The 17696-nt window shown below is 40.9% G+C and overlaps 1 protein-coding gene across 1 annotated transcript in view; it reads left to right on the forward strand.

Annotated features, from left to right (window-relative positions):
* Positions 1–12694, forward strand: part of cwc27 (CWC27 spliceosome associated cyclophilin) — a 44822-nt gene extending 32128 nt beyond the window's left edge. Inside the window, exons 12-14 of the mRNA XM_022198340.2 lie at positions 3855–3964; positions 4077–4180; positions 12199–12694. Of these exons, the coding sequence (XP_022054032.1) occupies positions 3855–3964; positions 4077–4180; positions 12199–12361 (377 nt within the window). The 3' untranslated portion in view covers positions 12362–12694. The remainder of the gene's footprint in view (positions 1–3854; positions 3965–4076; positions 4181–12198) is intronic.
* Positions 12695–17696: the final 5002 nt, after the last annotated feature.

Below are 17696 nucleotides of genomic sequence, written 5' to 3' on the forward strand. Positions count from 1 at the left end.
TCCTACTACAAATTGACCGCTGCGGACTTATTGGGACTTATCCGTCGAAATGATGCAAGGAACAATTGATTAAATTGTGGTAGTGTTTCTGAGTCCCATCAATTCCCGCCGTCTGCTACATATTTAGGTCACGTGATTTGGTATCCATGCATAACACATGCGTCTGCTCAGCACAGCTAAAAATACATACATTTTTTGTAAGTGTAAATAAACACATTAGGAGTGTCTGACAACATTGCAGCTAAATGACAAACAGTGGAGTTGTGTGTTTTCTCTGTTACATCATTTATTTGGTGCAGTTGAACGTGTCAGAGCATCCAGTCAGAGGAGACTCAGCCAGGTGACGCTGTGTGTGTGACATTACATGTGGAAAGAAAGCACAGCAGCAGCCAGCAGACTGTGCTCACTGTCTGCCACTCAGTGACTTCACAGACTGAGCGTCTGAGCACATTAAATGCATAAAACACCGATGTCAGCGCGCTGATTGTCCCTGCTTCCATTCATGACGAGAGAAATTTTAACACCTACAGCAGAGGAGGACAGTTTGGTGGAAAATTGTTCCCAACTTCGCCGTGACTTTACTCTCTGTGTCTGCACATATTAACAGCTCGTAATTCTTTATTTGTTGCGCTACTCTGCGGTTGTGTACTTCAGACCAGTTTTTACCTCTCATACTTGTATTACTAATGATTCATTTTATTAACAGGTAGGCCTGCAGAATATTCTCTTGGTTAAATGCGTTCAGGGATAAATGTCCCTGACGTGTCTTTTTAAGGGCCAATACTGATTGATTAATGAGATTGAGATATACACTATCTTTCAAAAGTTTGGGGTCACTTAGAGATGTCCTTATTTTTGAAAGAAAAGCATTTTTTTCAATGAAGATATCACATGTCACCCATTGAGCATGTTTGGGATGCTCTGGATTGGCGTATAGCACAGCATGTAGCAGTTCCCGCCAATATCCACAGCCATTGAAGAGGAGTGGGAACCCCCACCCCACCCCCCAACCCACCCCCCAATAAAACAAAACTGCACCTTTCAGAGTGGCCTTTTATTGTGGGCAGTCTAAGGCACACCTGTGCACTAATCATGGTGTCTAATCAGCATCTTGATATGGCACACCTGTGAGGTGGGATGGATTATCTCAGCAAAGGAGAAGTGCTCACTATCACAGATTCAGACAGTTTTGTGAACAATATTTGAGAGAAATGGTGATATTGTGTATGTGGAAAAAGTTTTACATCTTTGAGTTCATCTCATAAAAAAAAAAGGGGCAAAAACAGAAGTGTTGCATTTATATTAAGGAGTGTAGATCCTTGGCTGTTGCTCGTGATGTGTAGCCAATCAGATCGCGCTGTGGGGAGGATACTGGTAGAAACCAGAGTGGGGACTAGAGGTAGTGTCCAAGATAGCACTTCCATCCATCCATCCTGTATACACCACTTTATCCTCATTAGGGTCGCGGGGGCGGGAGTCTATCCCAGCTGACTCGGGTGAAGGCAGGGGACACCCTGGACAAGTCACCAGTCTGTCGCAGGGCTACATATACAGACAAACAATCACTCTCGCATTCACACCTACGGCCATTTTAGAGTAACCAATTAACCCCAGCATATTTTTGGACTGTGGGACGAAGCCGGAGTGCCCGGAGAAAACCCACGCATGCATAGCGAGAACATGCAAACCCCATGTAGAAAGATCCCGGGAAAGCCGGGACGCGAACCAGGGATCTTCTTGCTGCAAGGGGAAAGTGGTAACCACTACTCCACTGTGCAGCCCAAGGTAGCGCTTGTTTAAGTTGATTTATTTTAGCAGGAATTGGTTAAACACATTTAAAGACACATATAATCTGAAAAATGCTAAATATCAGACCTGATAATTGACTGACACATTGTCAGAAAGCAGTGAAAACCCAAGGTGCTGTCTTGGCTTGTACATGGCTTGGTTCATTTGATCAAAGGCTAACCTCTAAGAATATTCAGTTTACTGTCATGGAAGATTAGGAAAACCAGAAAATTGTAAAGATTAAGATACTTACATTTCATGTAAAATTTTGTCTGGCTGATGATGTGAAACAGACAGAAAAGCAGATCACTCATATTAGAGAAGCTGTCAGAGAGTGCAGAGAATTTTTACTTAAAAAGTGACTTGATACTGAAGTGCAGGTAAACATTCATTACATCAAACCAAATAAGCTCACACAATGCTTCAGCTTCAGGTAAATGTATCTATATTTTCCAATATACTAGACTTTTAAATCTGGTGTCTGTGGTGAGATTTCCCTCACTGTAGCAAAGGCAGCGCTGCATTTTATGTTAACTGGCAAGGATTGGTGTGCCAATGCCGAAGAGGGGAGCTAGCAAGAGGCTACGGAGATTAGGAGCATGGTGAAGTCTCTAGAAGGAAAACCTCGGAATCTTCCAAGATAAGCTTCTAACTTTCCAGGAAAAAAAGAGATGATTTATTCTCTCTTGATCTATTTATTTGTGAATCCACTGTCATGTAATTTGTCATACCAGAAATGCTTGTCAAAAACAATATATTGTTTTCTTTTTTTGCTTTTTCTAAACTTCTTTAAGTAAAACGAGTTACAACCCTGAAATCTTTGCTAATATTTCATCAAGAGTTCATTGTTCATGCCTCTGCTAAAGATTAAATGAGTCTTTCGTTTCCCAAGAGCGATCAATTACAGAAGGTTTGTGTACAACTTGGCCACCATAATGTAGGTCATCTCTGAGTAAGATAAAATGCGGGATTACTCAGTCGGGGCATTAGGTCACTACATCTTCGTGAAGGTGGACAGCAGCAGATTGGATTCATGCCGAGCTTGTCAATCTGAGATGAGAGAACTGCCTTCTCTTTTCACCTTCCTCATTATCACATTCTTAGATCATGTATGGCAGCAACAGTCACAGCTTGACAAGCTTTACTTTCTTTTTATCTTTTTTCTCTGATCATGTTCTGCCTATTTTTTTAAACTCCTCATCTGTCAAGTGGCTGTAACAGAAAACCCAAAAATGCAGTGGAAAAAAATTCGTAAAAAGCTGCATGTCTAAAAACAATACCGTGAGTGAAATATGAGTTTTCTGTTTCTCAGAAGCCAGAATTATGAGTTGACATCATGTTGTAAATTGTACAACAACAAAATTTAATTAACCTCTTAAGCCTGAGGCTAATTTCTACCTGAAAACCAGCCCAGTCCAGTTCTGAATAGCAGTTCAATGAGTGACAGAAGCATGAGGACAGACAGAACAACTTTGGGCTCAATGGATCAGAGACACTTGAGAGAGTTTTGAAGCACTCCACTCTATAGTCTCTGCCTAAATTACCAGGCCAGGGTGAGATCTGAAAAACAGTAAAAATGTACATGTTTCCTTCCACTAAATCAAATTTATTCATGCTTGTGGAACAACAGCAGCAACATCACTAATTACTGTGAGGTTTATTAACCAAAAGAGCTGTGTCAGAATGATGAAGCAGTGATGTTACATATCCCATGTCTGAAACGGGTTTGAATGCAACAGAAACAGCAATGCTAGTTGCTGGCCGCTTTGCTGTCTTTGCCACGCTCCTGTGCAACCTTTGAAAAATGCTTCTGACTTGCATTATAACAACAGATCCAACCTGGTGCCAAAGCAGGTTCCTCCAGAGTGGAACAATTTAATATTATAGCCTTTTTAAAATGTGCTTTTGATGGTTGTGATCTGTGTGCATTTTCAAGCTTTTATCAATATCTATTTTAAAATATTTTGTAAAGCCGTCAGACTTTATGGCTTGCCTACCAGTGTATAGTAATTTGAATGCCTTAAATTAAAAGTAATCAGCATTGTTGTTTTCTTGTTTCTCCAAAGTGGATAAAAAACCAGCAAATGAGGCTGTGGCTGAGTACCTGGAGGGAAGAAAGAAGTACGAAGAGCTCAGAAAACAAAAGGTGAAGAAAGGCTCAAGCAGAGAAGAACAGGTACAGAAGCTCAACATGTGTCCATTATTTACGGAAACTAAAATGCAAAGCATTTCTGCTATATTATGATGGATTCTGTGATGGTCAACATGTAAAGATGTCTCATTTTTAGACGATGGCCCTGCTGAATCGCTTCAAGTCCAAGCTGTCATCTGCCATCAGCGAGGGTCCAGAGGAGGACGTGGAGGAGCTGGCAGAGGACGACGACAAAGGATGGTCAGTGAGCCTGATACTATTTCAGATCAATCAGTGGAATATTTTGTTCCTGGATTCAAAATGAGTTTGAGGTGCTCTTTGAATTGGATACATGTAGACTCTGAAATCTAAAAAGCTCCAAGGCGCGTTTCTTTTCGTAGTTTCAAAGCCTTTAACAAAATGCTTTATCGTGTTTACAGAAATAATGTAATTGATAGAGAAAAAATTCCTACTAGTGGAACAACAACAGGGCAATAGGCTTCAGGAGATCTGAAAAGCTGAAATTAGATTTTTAGCATGAAGTTGCACATGAAAAAGACATTGCCTTGGATTTTTTCTGATATTTATCTCCCATTTGATATAACAAATTCATGCAGATGATAAAAAAATGTGGCAGTCCAAGTTCTGACGCCGAGATTCTTTCAACAGTCAATTCTGACTGCATGAGATTTTACTCTGTCCACGATGACTGAGAAAACAGTAATAAACACAGCAAGACATATTCCCCCTGTTTAGATGCTGGCCATCATCATCAGCCTCATTATCCCTGTTTATAACAGCACTGCTTGAAGTTGGATCTGTGTATTATTTGGCATGACAGTACTGTCAACATCATTGCTGCTGAAGTAATCCTGCACCAGCAGCACTGACTTCACTGTCAGTGGTCCAGTTTTCCAGCTGGAAAACATAAATTCTTGAGATGTCAGTTTTTTTATGACTATTCACCCAAAAAGCCATAGATCTACAGAGTCACGCTGCGTCTGTAAGATCTGTCATTGATCATATGGTTGAGGAGTTTGGGTCACATCATGACCATCTCCATGCAGTTAGACTGATGGATCCAACAGGTATCTGGTCTAGTCCCACTGTTTTCACTGATGTCTTCCAGGCTTAAAGCTGCACTCATCATTGTTTAATGTAATTATCACTTCACTCTACACTATAGCTCTACAGAATATTTTACCGTTTTCAGCTCATTGTTTTGGTTTTATGGTCCACAGCTTTACTTTTCGCTTCAGTGTCACCGCTCCCAGATTGTGAACATAGTCGAGCATCTACCAGCTGAAGCAGCATATATTTTTCTCAGGAGTTGATGGAGATCCAAACTAAGCGAAACGAGTGTTAAATTTAATATGCCACAAGAAGGCTAGCTGAAAAGTTGTCAGATGTAGTTATGATCCTTGTTATTTTTCTTTAACTTGTCTATGTTAGCATCACAGCGTCAGACTCCCACTCATGGGCGGGGACTGATGGAGGTAGGCTGCCTAACTCGGAATAAAGCATGTTACTTTTTTACACTACCGGTACATTTCAAGCCCTGTTCTAAACAGGCTGTTTCAGTGTCTGTAGCTTGAAACAAAAACAGAAAAAATTTTTTTTTTTGTAAACTGCAGTACTCGTTAAAAATAGATTTTCACCATACGGGACCTTTTCAACATTAGATATGGTGTCAAAGTATCCACATATCAACCAGTTTTTACACCAACTTAGTGTTTAATTTACAGCTCAAACACGTTTAAGGATGCAGTGACTGTTTTAAAGGACTGAATGTAAAATTGTTCAACTTTCATTTAAGTGCGCTTTTTCAGAATTTCTTTTTTAGTTTTAGTTCAGTAACAGCATGTCATGTTACACCCCTGGGTAGGTTTATTCTTTGCTGCTTTATCTGCAGTTATAGTAATTTCACACCAATCTAGTAATTACTCTGTTAACCAACTCATTAGGAGGACAGTTTTGTCAGTATTTTATGCTATGTTTACAGTGTTTAAATAACTGTGTTCCATGGAAAAAGAACACTGGCTAACCCTATAAGCTTTAAATCCCTGACACTATTCACTGTAGCAGATATTAGCAGGAGCTCAAAGCGGGAAAGCACAACAGAGTCCTGTATTCCTGCAGAGTTCAAGAAGCAGTTTGGCAAACGCACTGTTTTGTGGATGGTGAAGTTCAAGCATGACAAGTTGGCACAGAAAGGTTATTTTTTATTATCCTCTGCTGAGTTTACATTGTGTCATTCCTATTGCCAGTCACTGTCAGGGTGAGTACTGAAAGAAAACATTTATTATAAAAACATGAGCAGCATAAATGAGACAGTAAAAATGGAAGAAAAAAAATCCCTCTTTGTGCTGGATATGATAAACCTGACCTCTGTCAGATCTGAAGCTCTCTTCAGGTTCTGATGAATGTGTGTGAAAGTTCAAGTGGTGTGTGTGTGTGTGTGTGTGTGTGTGTGTGTGTGTGTGTGTGTGTGTGTGTGTGTGTGTGTGTGTGTGTGTGTGTGTGTGTGTGTGTGTGTGTGTGTGTGTGTGTGTGTGTGTGTGTGTGTGTGTGTGTGTGTGTGTGTGTGTCAAGTTGGGATTTCAACCCACAGCCACCAGATTGGCCATCAGGAAATCAGCCCTGACGCTGTGTTTTCCTCTCATATTCTGTTTTTCACCAAAGATCTCAAAGTGCAACTGCACGGAGCGAAGGTTTGAAATGAATACCATGTGTTTGAATTTGAGCAAAGTGTCTGTGTGAGACATTTAGAATAACAAAATCTGTAGTTGCTATTACTCTCCAGAAGCCCCCTTCAAGTGTCTGTGTGTGGGGGCCCTAATGAATTTGAGAGAAGCCCTGGCTGGCGTTTGGAGCCTCTCCCGGCAGTAGACACCTCGCCGTGCCTCCCCCGCCAGGTATGGTGAGAGGGGAGGGACAGGGGCAGTGGCATAGCAGTCCTAGAAAAACACCAGTGGGAAGTCTGTGCCACTCTAGGAGCACTGCGAACAGAATGTGGGTTACAACAGGTCAGACATTAGAAGTCAAGTCTGGGCCAGAGGAGGTAAACTATTCCATCTGTGTCTGTGTCTACAAATTCTGACTCTACAGCCCCCTCCTCCTCCTCCTCCTCCTCCTCTGCTAACACACACAACCTCACAGAGTCCACTCTCTCAATGCAAACAGCCGCCGCTGCTCTCACTATTGCTCCTGTGCTCCTTAATTCCCGCCCCCTGCTTTAGTAAAAAAAGAAAAAGAAAGAATAATAAATTGAGGAAAGGCTTCTGTAGACTTGCATCATGGCAGCACAGAGTGGTTTTGATAAGCCCTGAACACCGGGCTTCCACGTCACGTTTCAGAGCTGTACGGCTCGGGAGGCTGTACGACGGGCGGGCTGTCATCACCAAGACTGCTAGACAAATTATCAGAGGCGGCCTGCTCACCCAGCAGGACTCCTCAGGGTCTGCCAGAGTCTAGCCATGACATTCTAGATGAGCTGTCACAACTCCTGCCGATTTCAAATGAACACAGGAGAGAGTCCAAAGCGCGCACACACCGACTGACACAGTAACGCACTGAGAAGGGAGCAGACACATAACACAGACTGTACACAGCAGCAGGCAAGCCATCAAACACAAAATATGTTGAAGTTTCTTTATTGCAGACAGGTTGAACACGAACAGTCTGCACACCTGGGAAATACAGCACAAGCTCATCTGAGTGTTTTTCCCTTCTCACAGATAAGACAGACCTGATCATCATCATCTTAAACAGCAAGGTTTAAAGACCATGACATTGTTTTGGTCTAATGTTATTTTAGGAAAATACCACAGTTGCAATGCGTTTTGAGAGATGGGGCATCACATTGCCTGCCCCTCATTCACATGAAGTTGAGCTCTACATCCAGCTGACACTGGAAACAGCAGAAAAACTTTTAAACTAACAATTATCCATTTGAAATGAAGCAACACAATGTTCAAACACATTTTGGCAAACTGTTTTTATAATATAGCAAAAAGTTTCTAAATGAGTCTCCATATTGTTCCAGTTTAAAATCCAGTCTCAAACGCTGCAATATTTGTTTAATCAGGTGCAGCCAGTGTTTGAGGGGTGTAGCTTTTAGCGATCTGCTGCTGAAGAACAAATGTCCCATGCTAGGAAGCAGCGCGAAGGTCTGCTGGGACTCTAGTGAGATGTTTTCAATATTCACATCTTTATAATCTTTTTTTAAAGTTTTCTTTTTCGGCCTTATTGACAGGACAGCAGTGAGAGAGAGACAGGAAAGTGGGGAGAAGAATGGGGGAAGGACCTTCAGCAAAGGGCTGAATTCAAACCCATGGCCGCTGTATTGGGGACTATAGCCCCTGTTTTTGAGTCATCCGCTCAACCTGTTGAGCTACCAGGGCACCCACATCTTTATGATCCTATTAACAGAAGTGCAGTTAAAGCGCTTACTGCTGAACATTGACGGTACTTTGATTTATACTGGAATTCCATCGAGGGATCCCAGACACAGTGGGAAGTTCTAATTTCTCCAGAAATCCTTTTATGTAAGCCCATTAGTCAGATCTGTAACTTGCTGCTAAAGTACCGGGCTTTGCAAAAGTTCTGTTACACGGTTTCATGATCTTTAGAGACGTTTACATGTCGGAGTGAAAAATTCCATTAAACAAAGTGAAAGTTCTACCTTATAGGCAGGTGTCATTAACACAAATTTGTTCTCCGGTGAAGTTGTGTCAAGATGGAACTCAAAAGAGTTGAGATATCTGCTCTCCTTCATGCTGGCCACAACAAGTCTGACAGAGCCAAGCAGCTGAACATCAGCCGGATGACCGTCCACAGAGTTGCGAAGAGGCTCAAGAATGGTGAAGATCTTTCAGTGATCTTTCAAGAATGGTGAAGACCTGAAAGATCTTCACCACCTCAGATTATAGCTTCTCCTACCAGTTAGTCTGACTCGCATGATGTGGATTGTGGGTAGAAGCCTGCCATTAGCCGCTCATTTCAGCTCAATTTAATCATCAGTGACAGGGCTATCTGATTCCATTTAGCTATGAAATCTGTTTTTAGTGCCGCTCACAACCAAACAGCTACAGAATGGGCTGGCAGAGTCAGACTATCCAACAGATAACCACAAGCAAAGCTCAAGTCATCAGCTTCGAAGAATCTCAGTCAAACCGGGGATCTTTGACTGATGCTTTGAACTTTTTGTCTTTGAGGAATTTCACTCACATGTCAGCCTCATGGAGGCACTAGAGGAAAGGCTAGAGAGCCAGCAAAATCATTAGGATTCAACCTCTGGGGACAATAAATCAGTGTGGTTCATATGAAGAATGCTAAAGATATCGTGGGTAGAAGAGGTGCCTACGAGAGCAAATGCGAAAAGAACAAGGCTGGCAAGTTCCGAGGACATGTGATGAGGAGGAATAGCATAGAGAATCTTGTAGTAACATGCACAATAAAAGGGAAGAAAGCAAGAGGACATCAGAGAATGACGTATATTGACAACATCAAGGACTTGACAAGTACATCGAAGGCTACACTGCATTACATACAACGTCTGACAGAAAAGTGGAAAGGCGATTAGGAAAGACACCAAAGGAGAAGAAGACCATAAATCTCTAGAATTCATGCTAGCCCTTCCTGTAGTGGTTGAGATAATTCGGTCTGAATCAAAGTGGTGACATTTCCTTCCGTCTGGCCGTGCTGCTGTCTTGGTCATCGGGTTTTCCCTGTCCACAACAAAACCCAACAGCTTTGCGACTCTCCGCTCAGACATGGATGCAGCTCACAGACTAAAGACAGGATCTGCAGTTAATCAGCCATCCTGTTTTGTTGTTTAGATTTCCTGACAGCATTCACACAACAGCTGAAGTAATCCTGCCAGTGTTTTATCAGTAAAGTGCCTGGCATTGCTGTCTCCTGGGAGGAATGCTCTGATTCTTTAATCTGTCTTTGGAGGAAGAGAACCTGACAGGGGAAATGAAAGACACATGAGCGTCTGTTCTCTAGGGACCAGGGTTTCTCTCAGGATGTTTTAGTTGCTAAGACGTCTCCAGACTGTCAGCCTGATGACACCTTTTCTCTTTAGCAGTTTAAGCTGCAATGTAAATGCCTACATTAATGTGGTCATATGCTGACAAATTTTTTTTTGTGTGGTAATCCCTGTGTCTTTAAATTCCTGCTGGGCTTAAAGTATGTGTTCAAAACAGTGTGTGTGACCTAGGCTTGACATGGCTGTATGTTGGCTTTCCACAGGCAGCAATACACAGTATTTTGGAAATATTTTAGGTATATTCCAACATAGTACTTTAAAATTAAGTCGTGACATGTTTGTTTTAATTAAAACTTGTGCTTCACAGCATATTGTGATAAATTCAAAGCTGCATTAATCCTTGTTTTTATATTCACATCAGGTTATAAGACTGTGTACAGATAAAACTGTCACATTGTACTTCTCAGATCCAGACTTTTTAGCTCAACATTTAAATTTTTTGGGCCTCGAAAGAAAAAAATCTACTACTTGCAGAAATGTAGTTCAGCACCTAGATGCAAAAGAGAGTAACAGTTTAATTATTAGCAGTTTTATATACATATTTGCCAAAACAACTGTGAGATAGTAAAATTATTTGTAAAATGTTTACGTTGGATGAAGGTGCAACTTTAATGTTGATCCTCAAAATTAGAATCACAAATAACTTATATAGAAAGTCGCTTTGCAGTCTACAGAACAGGTAAACAGGGCTGATACACAGTATGGAAAACGGCAAATTTCAGTGTGCATAAATTCGTATTCATATTTATTTTCAGTATACTTTAGGTCTTGGTTAACAATAGAAAAAAGACAAAAGAGTATTGAAAATGTATTTTTGCAGGAGTCTGTTCTCATCCTTCTTCTACACACTTTCATTAGTTTGCTCATTTTTAATTCATTAATTGACAAAAGCGAAAAAACAATCCAATGCAATACAAATACAAAAGTTTCCAAACTCCTGAATGAAAGGGAGCAGAAAGAAGAATTGACTTCTGTAATCTGCCCCTTTATAACAAACAATCAATTTACAATGAGCATTAAAATCAAACAATGTGACTATAAAGTCTGAGAGGCCTGCACGGCCACTCTCACTCATATCACAGTTTTCTCTCCTAACAAACACTGTGAGACTCTTAATTCATTTCTTTGTATTTTAAAAATATGCTGGTTTTAATGGCATTTTGAAATCTCATGATTGAGATTCTTTTGATTCCTTTTTGACAGAAATGCAACGCCTGCCTCGTGAAACTGATGTGCGGTGAGTCCCTTGTAGCAACATAACAGCGTGCACGTCAGTTATTAAATCTGACCTGTGAAATCTATAGAAAAGTCTGGAAAACTGTGGTATTTTGAAAAAGAACTGTGAAGGAACCCTGCTGCCTGAACTTATCAGCCTCAAACGTGACCAAACTTTGTATTGTTACAAGGGAGGCTTATTTATCCGTACATGTATCTGTAAAGTTCAGCTTTTAAGGCCTCTAGTCTACCTCACGCACACCCAGTGTAGAAATATCTACCTTAACCTTAAATATCTCTTACTTACCGACAGAAATAGCTTCTGTGCGTCTTTTAAGTGGGATGAACATTTAATCTGCCTTCAAGCTGAATTCTTTCAAACACTTAAGAGACTGCAGAGTCATTATCTGGTGTTTTTATGACTCCTGTAATCACTTTTGTTCAGTTGTTAATTGTTTTTTTTATGACTCTTGTTAAGGGTTTTTGTTAATTCTTGTGATTAACTGGGCTTAGCTGTGTTGTGTCTGTGTGCTGATTGCGCGTTTGTCGGATTATGAAGGTTTCAGGTTCTCAGGAGTCTCACGTGTCTCTCTTCACTAGAATTTCAAGACGGCGATGCCTCTGTAATGATTCACTGACTTTTACTGGCACACTTTCAGCACAAGTCTGACAAACCCATATTTAATGAGATACAGTACTTTGATTGCATCACGCTTTTAATTTTTTTGCATTTGTCTGTGTTTTTGGTTCATGTATCATTTTAACTTCGGAGTCCAGTTGCTTTGTGTCTGTCTTAAATGAAGATTGTTACTGATATTGAAGATGAACAATCAGATTAATTGCGATGTTTTTCTCATATTCATGTTTTTCCCTTTTTTTTTTTTTTTGATATTGTCATCAAACTGCTGCAAGTCAGAAGAGACTGACTTCTAGGTAGTTCTGCACAGTATGATTTAGTGGATCCTCTGCCACCACTCTTTGAACTCTCTCCACCTCTCCCCATCTGATTTAGGATGGGCCATGTTCTGCAGTTTGATGAGCAAACCAGAAAAGTCAAGGATGCCAACATGCAGGACGAAGACACATTCGAGATCTACGACCCACGCAACCCCGTCAACAAGCGCAGGAGAGAGGAGAGCAAGAAGATCATGAAGGAGAAGAAGGCCAAGAGGTGAGGTCGAAGGCTGGCTCTGAAAAACTGGCCATGCAGCGTCCTGCCTGTCCGCTTTTCCACTTCTACCCCGTTCAGTCTCCCGACTCCAACATCTGGATTGAGGATGCTGAACATACCGCCGCTGTAATCTGTGGTGGAACGGCTTCCTCCCTTGGAACAGCAGCAGCCGAACAACGCTCAGTGCCTCACCAGGAGTTAGACTGTGGTCGTAGTGAAGATAGCTGATTACATGTAATACTGTTAACTTTTTATGCCTTATTGTTTTCCGTTTATGTTGTCTACAGCTTCAATGTGAGCCTTTAGCCTGAAAAATAAACTACATCTATAAACAGTCCATCTGACTCTCTTATTTGAATTTAAATCAAGTGGCCGCTTTATTAGGTACACCTGGATTATCTAATTTGGTCTGATACAGCCGCCATATAATAACTATACATATACACCACCATTCAAAAGTTAGAGGTCAAGACAATTGGTCAGACAATTTCATGTTTTCCATGAAAACTCACACTTTATTCATGTGCTAAAATAATTGCACAAGGGTTTTCTAATCATCAATTAGCCTTTCAACACCATTAGCTAACACAATGTAGCATTAGAACACAGGAGTAATGGTTGCTGGAAATGTTCCTCGGTATCCCTATGGAGATATTCCATTAAAAATCAGCTGTTTCCAGCTAGAATAGTCCTTTAGCACATTAGCAATGTCTAGACTGTATTTCTGATCATGCTGCCTCCTTGTGTGACAAACTTAACCAAATCTTTGCTTAAAATTATGATATTTCTACATGTTTCATTAGATAAATTTGCCAAAAATGAACCATTTCTACCAGATTCTATAAATATATATATTCCATGTCCCAAACACAAAGCCATTAGTGACTCAGCTGCAGTCAACAGTCATGTGACAAAAATAATGAGACTTTTCAGCTGGACTGCAGGCTGGGTTTATACAGAGCAGAGAGGTCACAAGTATGGAAACTAATTCCAAATATAATAATAAGTAAAATGTCTAGCATTCAGAGCCACTCTTTTTTCCAGTAATAGTAGCACCTTTGGGCACATGGAAAGATGTTCTGCGTCTTGATTCCAGTACTTTTTCAAATTATTGTTAAATAAATAAAAGAAAATCAACTTTCCTTTTCTTCTTTTTATGATTTATGGCATCAAAACTGTGTCATACTGTACTGGAAACATTTTTGAGTTCTCTCTGCTTGTAGTCATAATTGTACTGTTTCCATAGAGATGCAAGTCTTTATGTTGCTGTAAAAAAAAAAAGAGCCCACAGAAAGTAAAAATGGGACAGGAGCAAAATACAAGGGTTCAGAGAGTTAAAAAATGTATTGAAATCAGTCAGAAAAATTGCAACTGTTATCTATACTTAGTTAACCGCTGATAGTTAAGGCATACACTACTGATTAAAAGTTTGGGGTCACTTAGAAATGTCTTTTTTTTTTAAATCACTTTTTTTCAATGATAACATTAAATGAGTCAGAAATACAGTGTAGACATTGTTAATGTGGTAAATGACTATTCTAGCTGGAAACGACTGATTTTTAATAGAATATCTACATAGGGGTACAGAGGAACATTTCCAGCAACCATCACTCCTGTGTTCTAATGCTACATTGTGCTAGCTAATGGTGTTGAAAAGCTAAATGATGATTAGAAAATCCTTGTGTAATTATGCTAGCACATGAATAAAGTGTTAGTTTTCATGGAAAACATGAAATTGTCTTGGTATCTCAAATACAGTCACATGATCGGAGTTTGATGAATGACAGCTAGGCCCAAACAAGAAGTGACGTTATTTCCAAAAGTCACATTTCTGCCTGGGCTGCACCGTGGAATAGCGGTTAGCACTTTCGCCTTGCAGCAAGAAGATCCCTGGTTAAAATCCCAGCCTGGGCCTGGGATCTTTCTACTTGGAGTTTGCATGTTCTCCCTGTGCATGTGTGGGTTTTCTCCGGCCACTCCGGCTTCCTCCCACAGTTCCAAAATATGCTGAGGTTAATTGGTTACTCTAAATTGCCCGTAGGTGTGAATGTGAGTGTGATTGTTTGTCTGTATATGTAGCCCTGTGACAGACTGGCGATCTGTCCAGGGTGTCCCCTGCCTTCACCCGAGTCAGCTGGAATAGGCTCCAGCACCCCCCGTAACCCTAGTGAGGATAAAGCGGTGTATAGAATGGATGGATGGATGGACATTTCTGCTCGTCTAGACCGAAGCTAAACCTTTTAGTTTATAAATTAACAGGGCAGCAGCATTTCCACAAGTCTCCATTTAAGGCCCCTTCAAACTCTCATAAATTTAAGAGAAGTTACCCGTTTTAAAACAAAACATATCAGTGTGAACGTAGCCGAAGCGCTCTTCACGAAGTGTTCCTTTAATGCTGAGGCGAAAACCAGAGATGGTGCAGCCACCGTGCCGCTCTTTTTTTCTGCCTGACTGTCCTGCTCAGGTCACCTCCGGAGCAGTCAGAGCTTGTAAAAAGGAACTGCCTAAACCAAAGACTTTACCTCACTGTGGTGGTTTCGGGGTAAATGATCTGCCACTGCCATGTGTGTGACCAGGAGCTGCACTTGGCCGGCACACTATTTTTTACTGCACTTCTGGGATTATGCTTAAATTTTCATATGGAACAGGAAGCAGAGTTAATGTTACATTATGAGCCCGGCTCTGCCCGAGCTGCCGCAAATCTAAAACAGGTGATGCAGTGATCTAACTGACTGTACGCGCCTCTGGGTTCCCGTCAGGTTGAAATGTGCCAGTGATGAATCACTGAGAGAAATTCTGAAATTAAAGGATACATTGGCATTTTTAAGTCTGTCTTAAACTAGTCCTCCTGTCAACACTCGCCCTGGTGAGATTCCTTCTTAATGCAACTTTAATCAAAGTAATGTGTCTGAAACTACATTCTGAAGGGTACCAAATGACAAAATTCCCTCTTTTTCTTTCTGTTTTTAGTCCCTTCGGAGCAGCTCAGTAAAAAAAACACTGTCTGTGCAAACAATAAGCAGGAATTTGGTTCTGCTTAGCTTGACTTGAACTTCAGAAAGATCTTACAGAAGACTGTGGCTCTTATCCCACATCACATACATACATTTGCCTAACTCTCTAAAACTCGACATCTGACAGTAGGTTTGAAACGCATGTTATCTAGAGATATTCCTCTAAAACAAAATAATTGAAAATGTCACCATTTATAAGAGCTAGAAAATGTGAAAGCAGGAAGAATTGTTAGATTTTCAACTGTCCAACAGTCCTCAGTCAGGAAAAATGACCAAATCTGAACTTAAAATGATCAAATTTTAATAAAATGACATTACTTCACGTGTCCCATTTTAAAGCTTGCCAAAAATAAAGCATATACACTAACTCGGTTCTGTAAAAATGATAAATTCTGCAATCAATGCAACAACTTTTCAGCTGAACTGACCACTGTGAGCATAAGGAAGACTTGGAGCATGTTTTGTGCATGTATGGGCATAATACTATTGTTTTTAGCTTTTCTAAAACTGTTCCTGTTATTAAAGATGCACAGACAGACTTCGACTGCTCAGATAAATTTCCATTTTACAAGGACGTGGCTTGCCACATAAATCAGTAATTTATGGCCAGACAGAAGGACAAGTCGGTGTAATTCATCTCCAGCACCACCAGGAGAATATTTAACGTTCCTGTGTGTTGCTTCGCCCAGCTTGGCGCAGGAAACGCCACTCTTTGCTTCTGGTCAAGTGGCTGTAAGGGATGAGATGGAATGGTAATAGCATTATCATGCTATTCTACATCTGCTATCTCCCTGTGCCCTTGTGGGTTAGTGCTAAAATAGCCAGCTAATCCTTCTCATCTCTTAGAAATTCAGGTGACACTTAATTTGTGACAGGGGTGATTTATTCTGCTCCCATTTTGCTCCGTGTGTCTTGTGTTTGTGAGATGGAAAAGCACATGGAAAAGTAGGGCACTTGAGGACCCAAATTCTTCATGCGGTACATCAATAAAACCCAAACATGAAGGTAGAGTCATGATGTTCAGCTACAAGAGGAACAAGGAGTCCTGCAGCAGGTGGTCTCTCAGCATCATGGAGTAGGTCTGGATTACATAAAGAACAAGAAAATCCGCCAAGGCTGTTCAGTCATATAATTTCCGACAGCTGAGATCTTGACAAAAGTCGTGTCAGAAATCACAACACTATAGAATGTGGCCATTTAATATAGATGCACCCACAAACAAAATGACAGGCATCTGTTATGCATGTGTACGTTATGTACGGATACCTACACATGTAGCAGCAGTCGGCAGAAATTGATGGGACTCAGAAACACCCTCACAATTTAATCAGTTGTTCCTTGTATCATTTCCGACAGATAAGTCCTGATGCGTTTACAGTGGTTGATTTGTAGTAGGATCGCAATCATGTGATCATCAGCAGGAAGCTGATGCAGTGTCCACTTGTTGTCATAGTTAAGATAAACTTCATTGATCCCACAGTGGGAAAGGTTCACCGTTACCACACCTCCAAAGGAGAAAAAAGCATAAAGGCAGCACAAGAATAAGTAAGAAACACACAGTGCAAAAACGCAGAGCATATTATATAAACAGGCGAGGATTTTTTAAAGACTATTTACATGAGGACGAGGTTGAAAAAAAGTGCAAAAAGGTCACTATAAAAAAGAGAAAGGTCAGAGCTGCTGTAACTGGCTGCCACTCAGTCAGTGCCATCTTGCCTGATAGTGTTACAGTGACGCTGTGCTGCTATCTCGCAGTGATTCAGAAATCTTTAACAAATCTGTGCATCCAGACGATAAACCGCGTCACTGCCAAAATATAATCACTTGGTCCTTGTGTCATTTCTGACCTTCCCTGAAAATTTCATCCAAATCCGTTTGTCCAGTTTTGAGTAATGTTGCTAACAGACAGACGGGCAGACAGACGTTGATCATCACATAACTCCATCGTTCCTTGGCGGAGTAAAAACTGTAGTAAATTCTCCATGAAGCTCCTACATATGTTTAATAAATGTGTGTAGAAACACGTGTCCGACCTCTGGGCTGTGACCGTCCCAGTACGACTAATTCCCTGAGCTGTGACGGACACAGTGTGCAGAAGAAGAGCGCTAGGACGAGTTAGCGTGCGTTCACGGCGGGGTATTGATGAGTTGTTGAGATCAAACAGGGGAAGATGGTTTGGACAGACACTGCAGAGTTCCATCCTTAATGGCTGGTCACTCTGAGACATCCAAGGACAGAGCAGTGAGTTCATTTGTCTCCGCTGTCAGCTTTTTGTCTGCACTTTAGTTAATGCTAAAGGACGGCTTCAGAATTTTCCAGGTCTGT

The sequence above is a fragment of the Acanthochromis polyacanthus genome, chromosome 18 (genome assembly GCF_021347895.1).
Source record: "Acanthochromis polyacanthus isolate Apoly-LR-REF ecotype Palm Island chromosome 18, KAUST_Apoly_ChrSc, whole genome shotgun sequence".
NCBI classification, from domain to species: domain Eukaryota; kingdom Metazoa; phylum Chordata; class Actinopteri; family Pomacentridae; genus Acanthochromis; species Acanthochromis polyacanthus.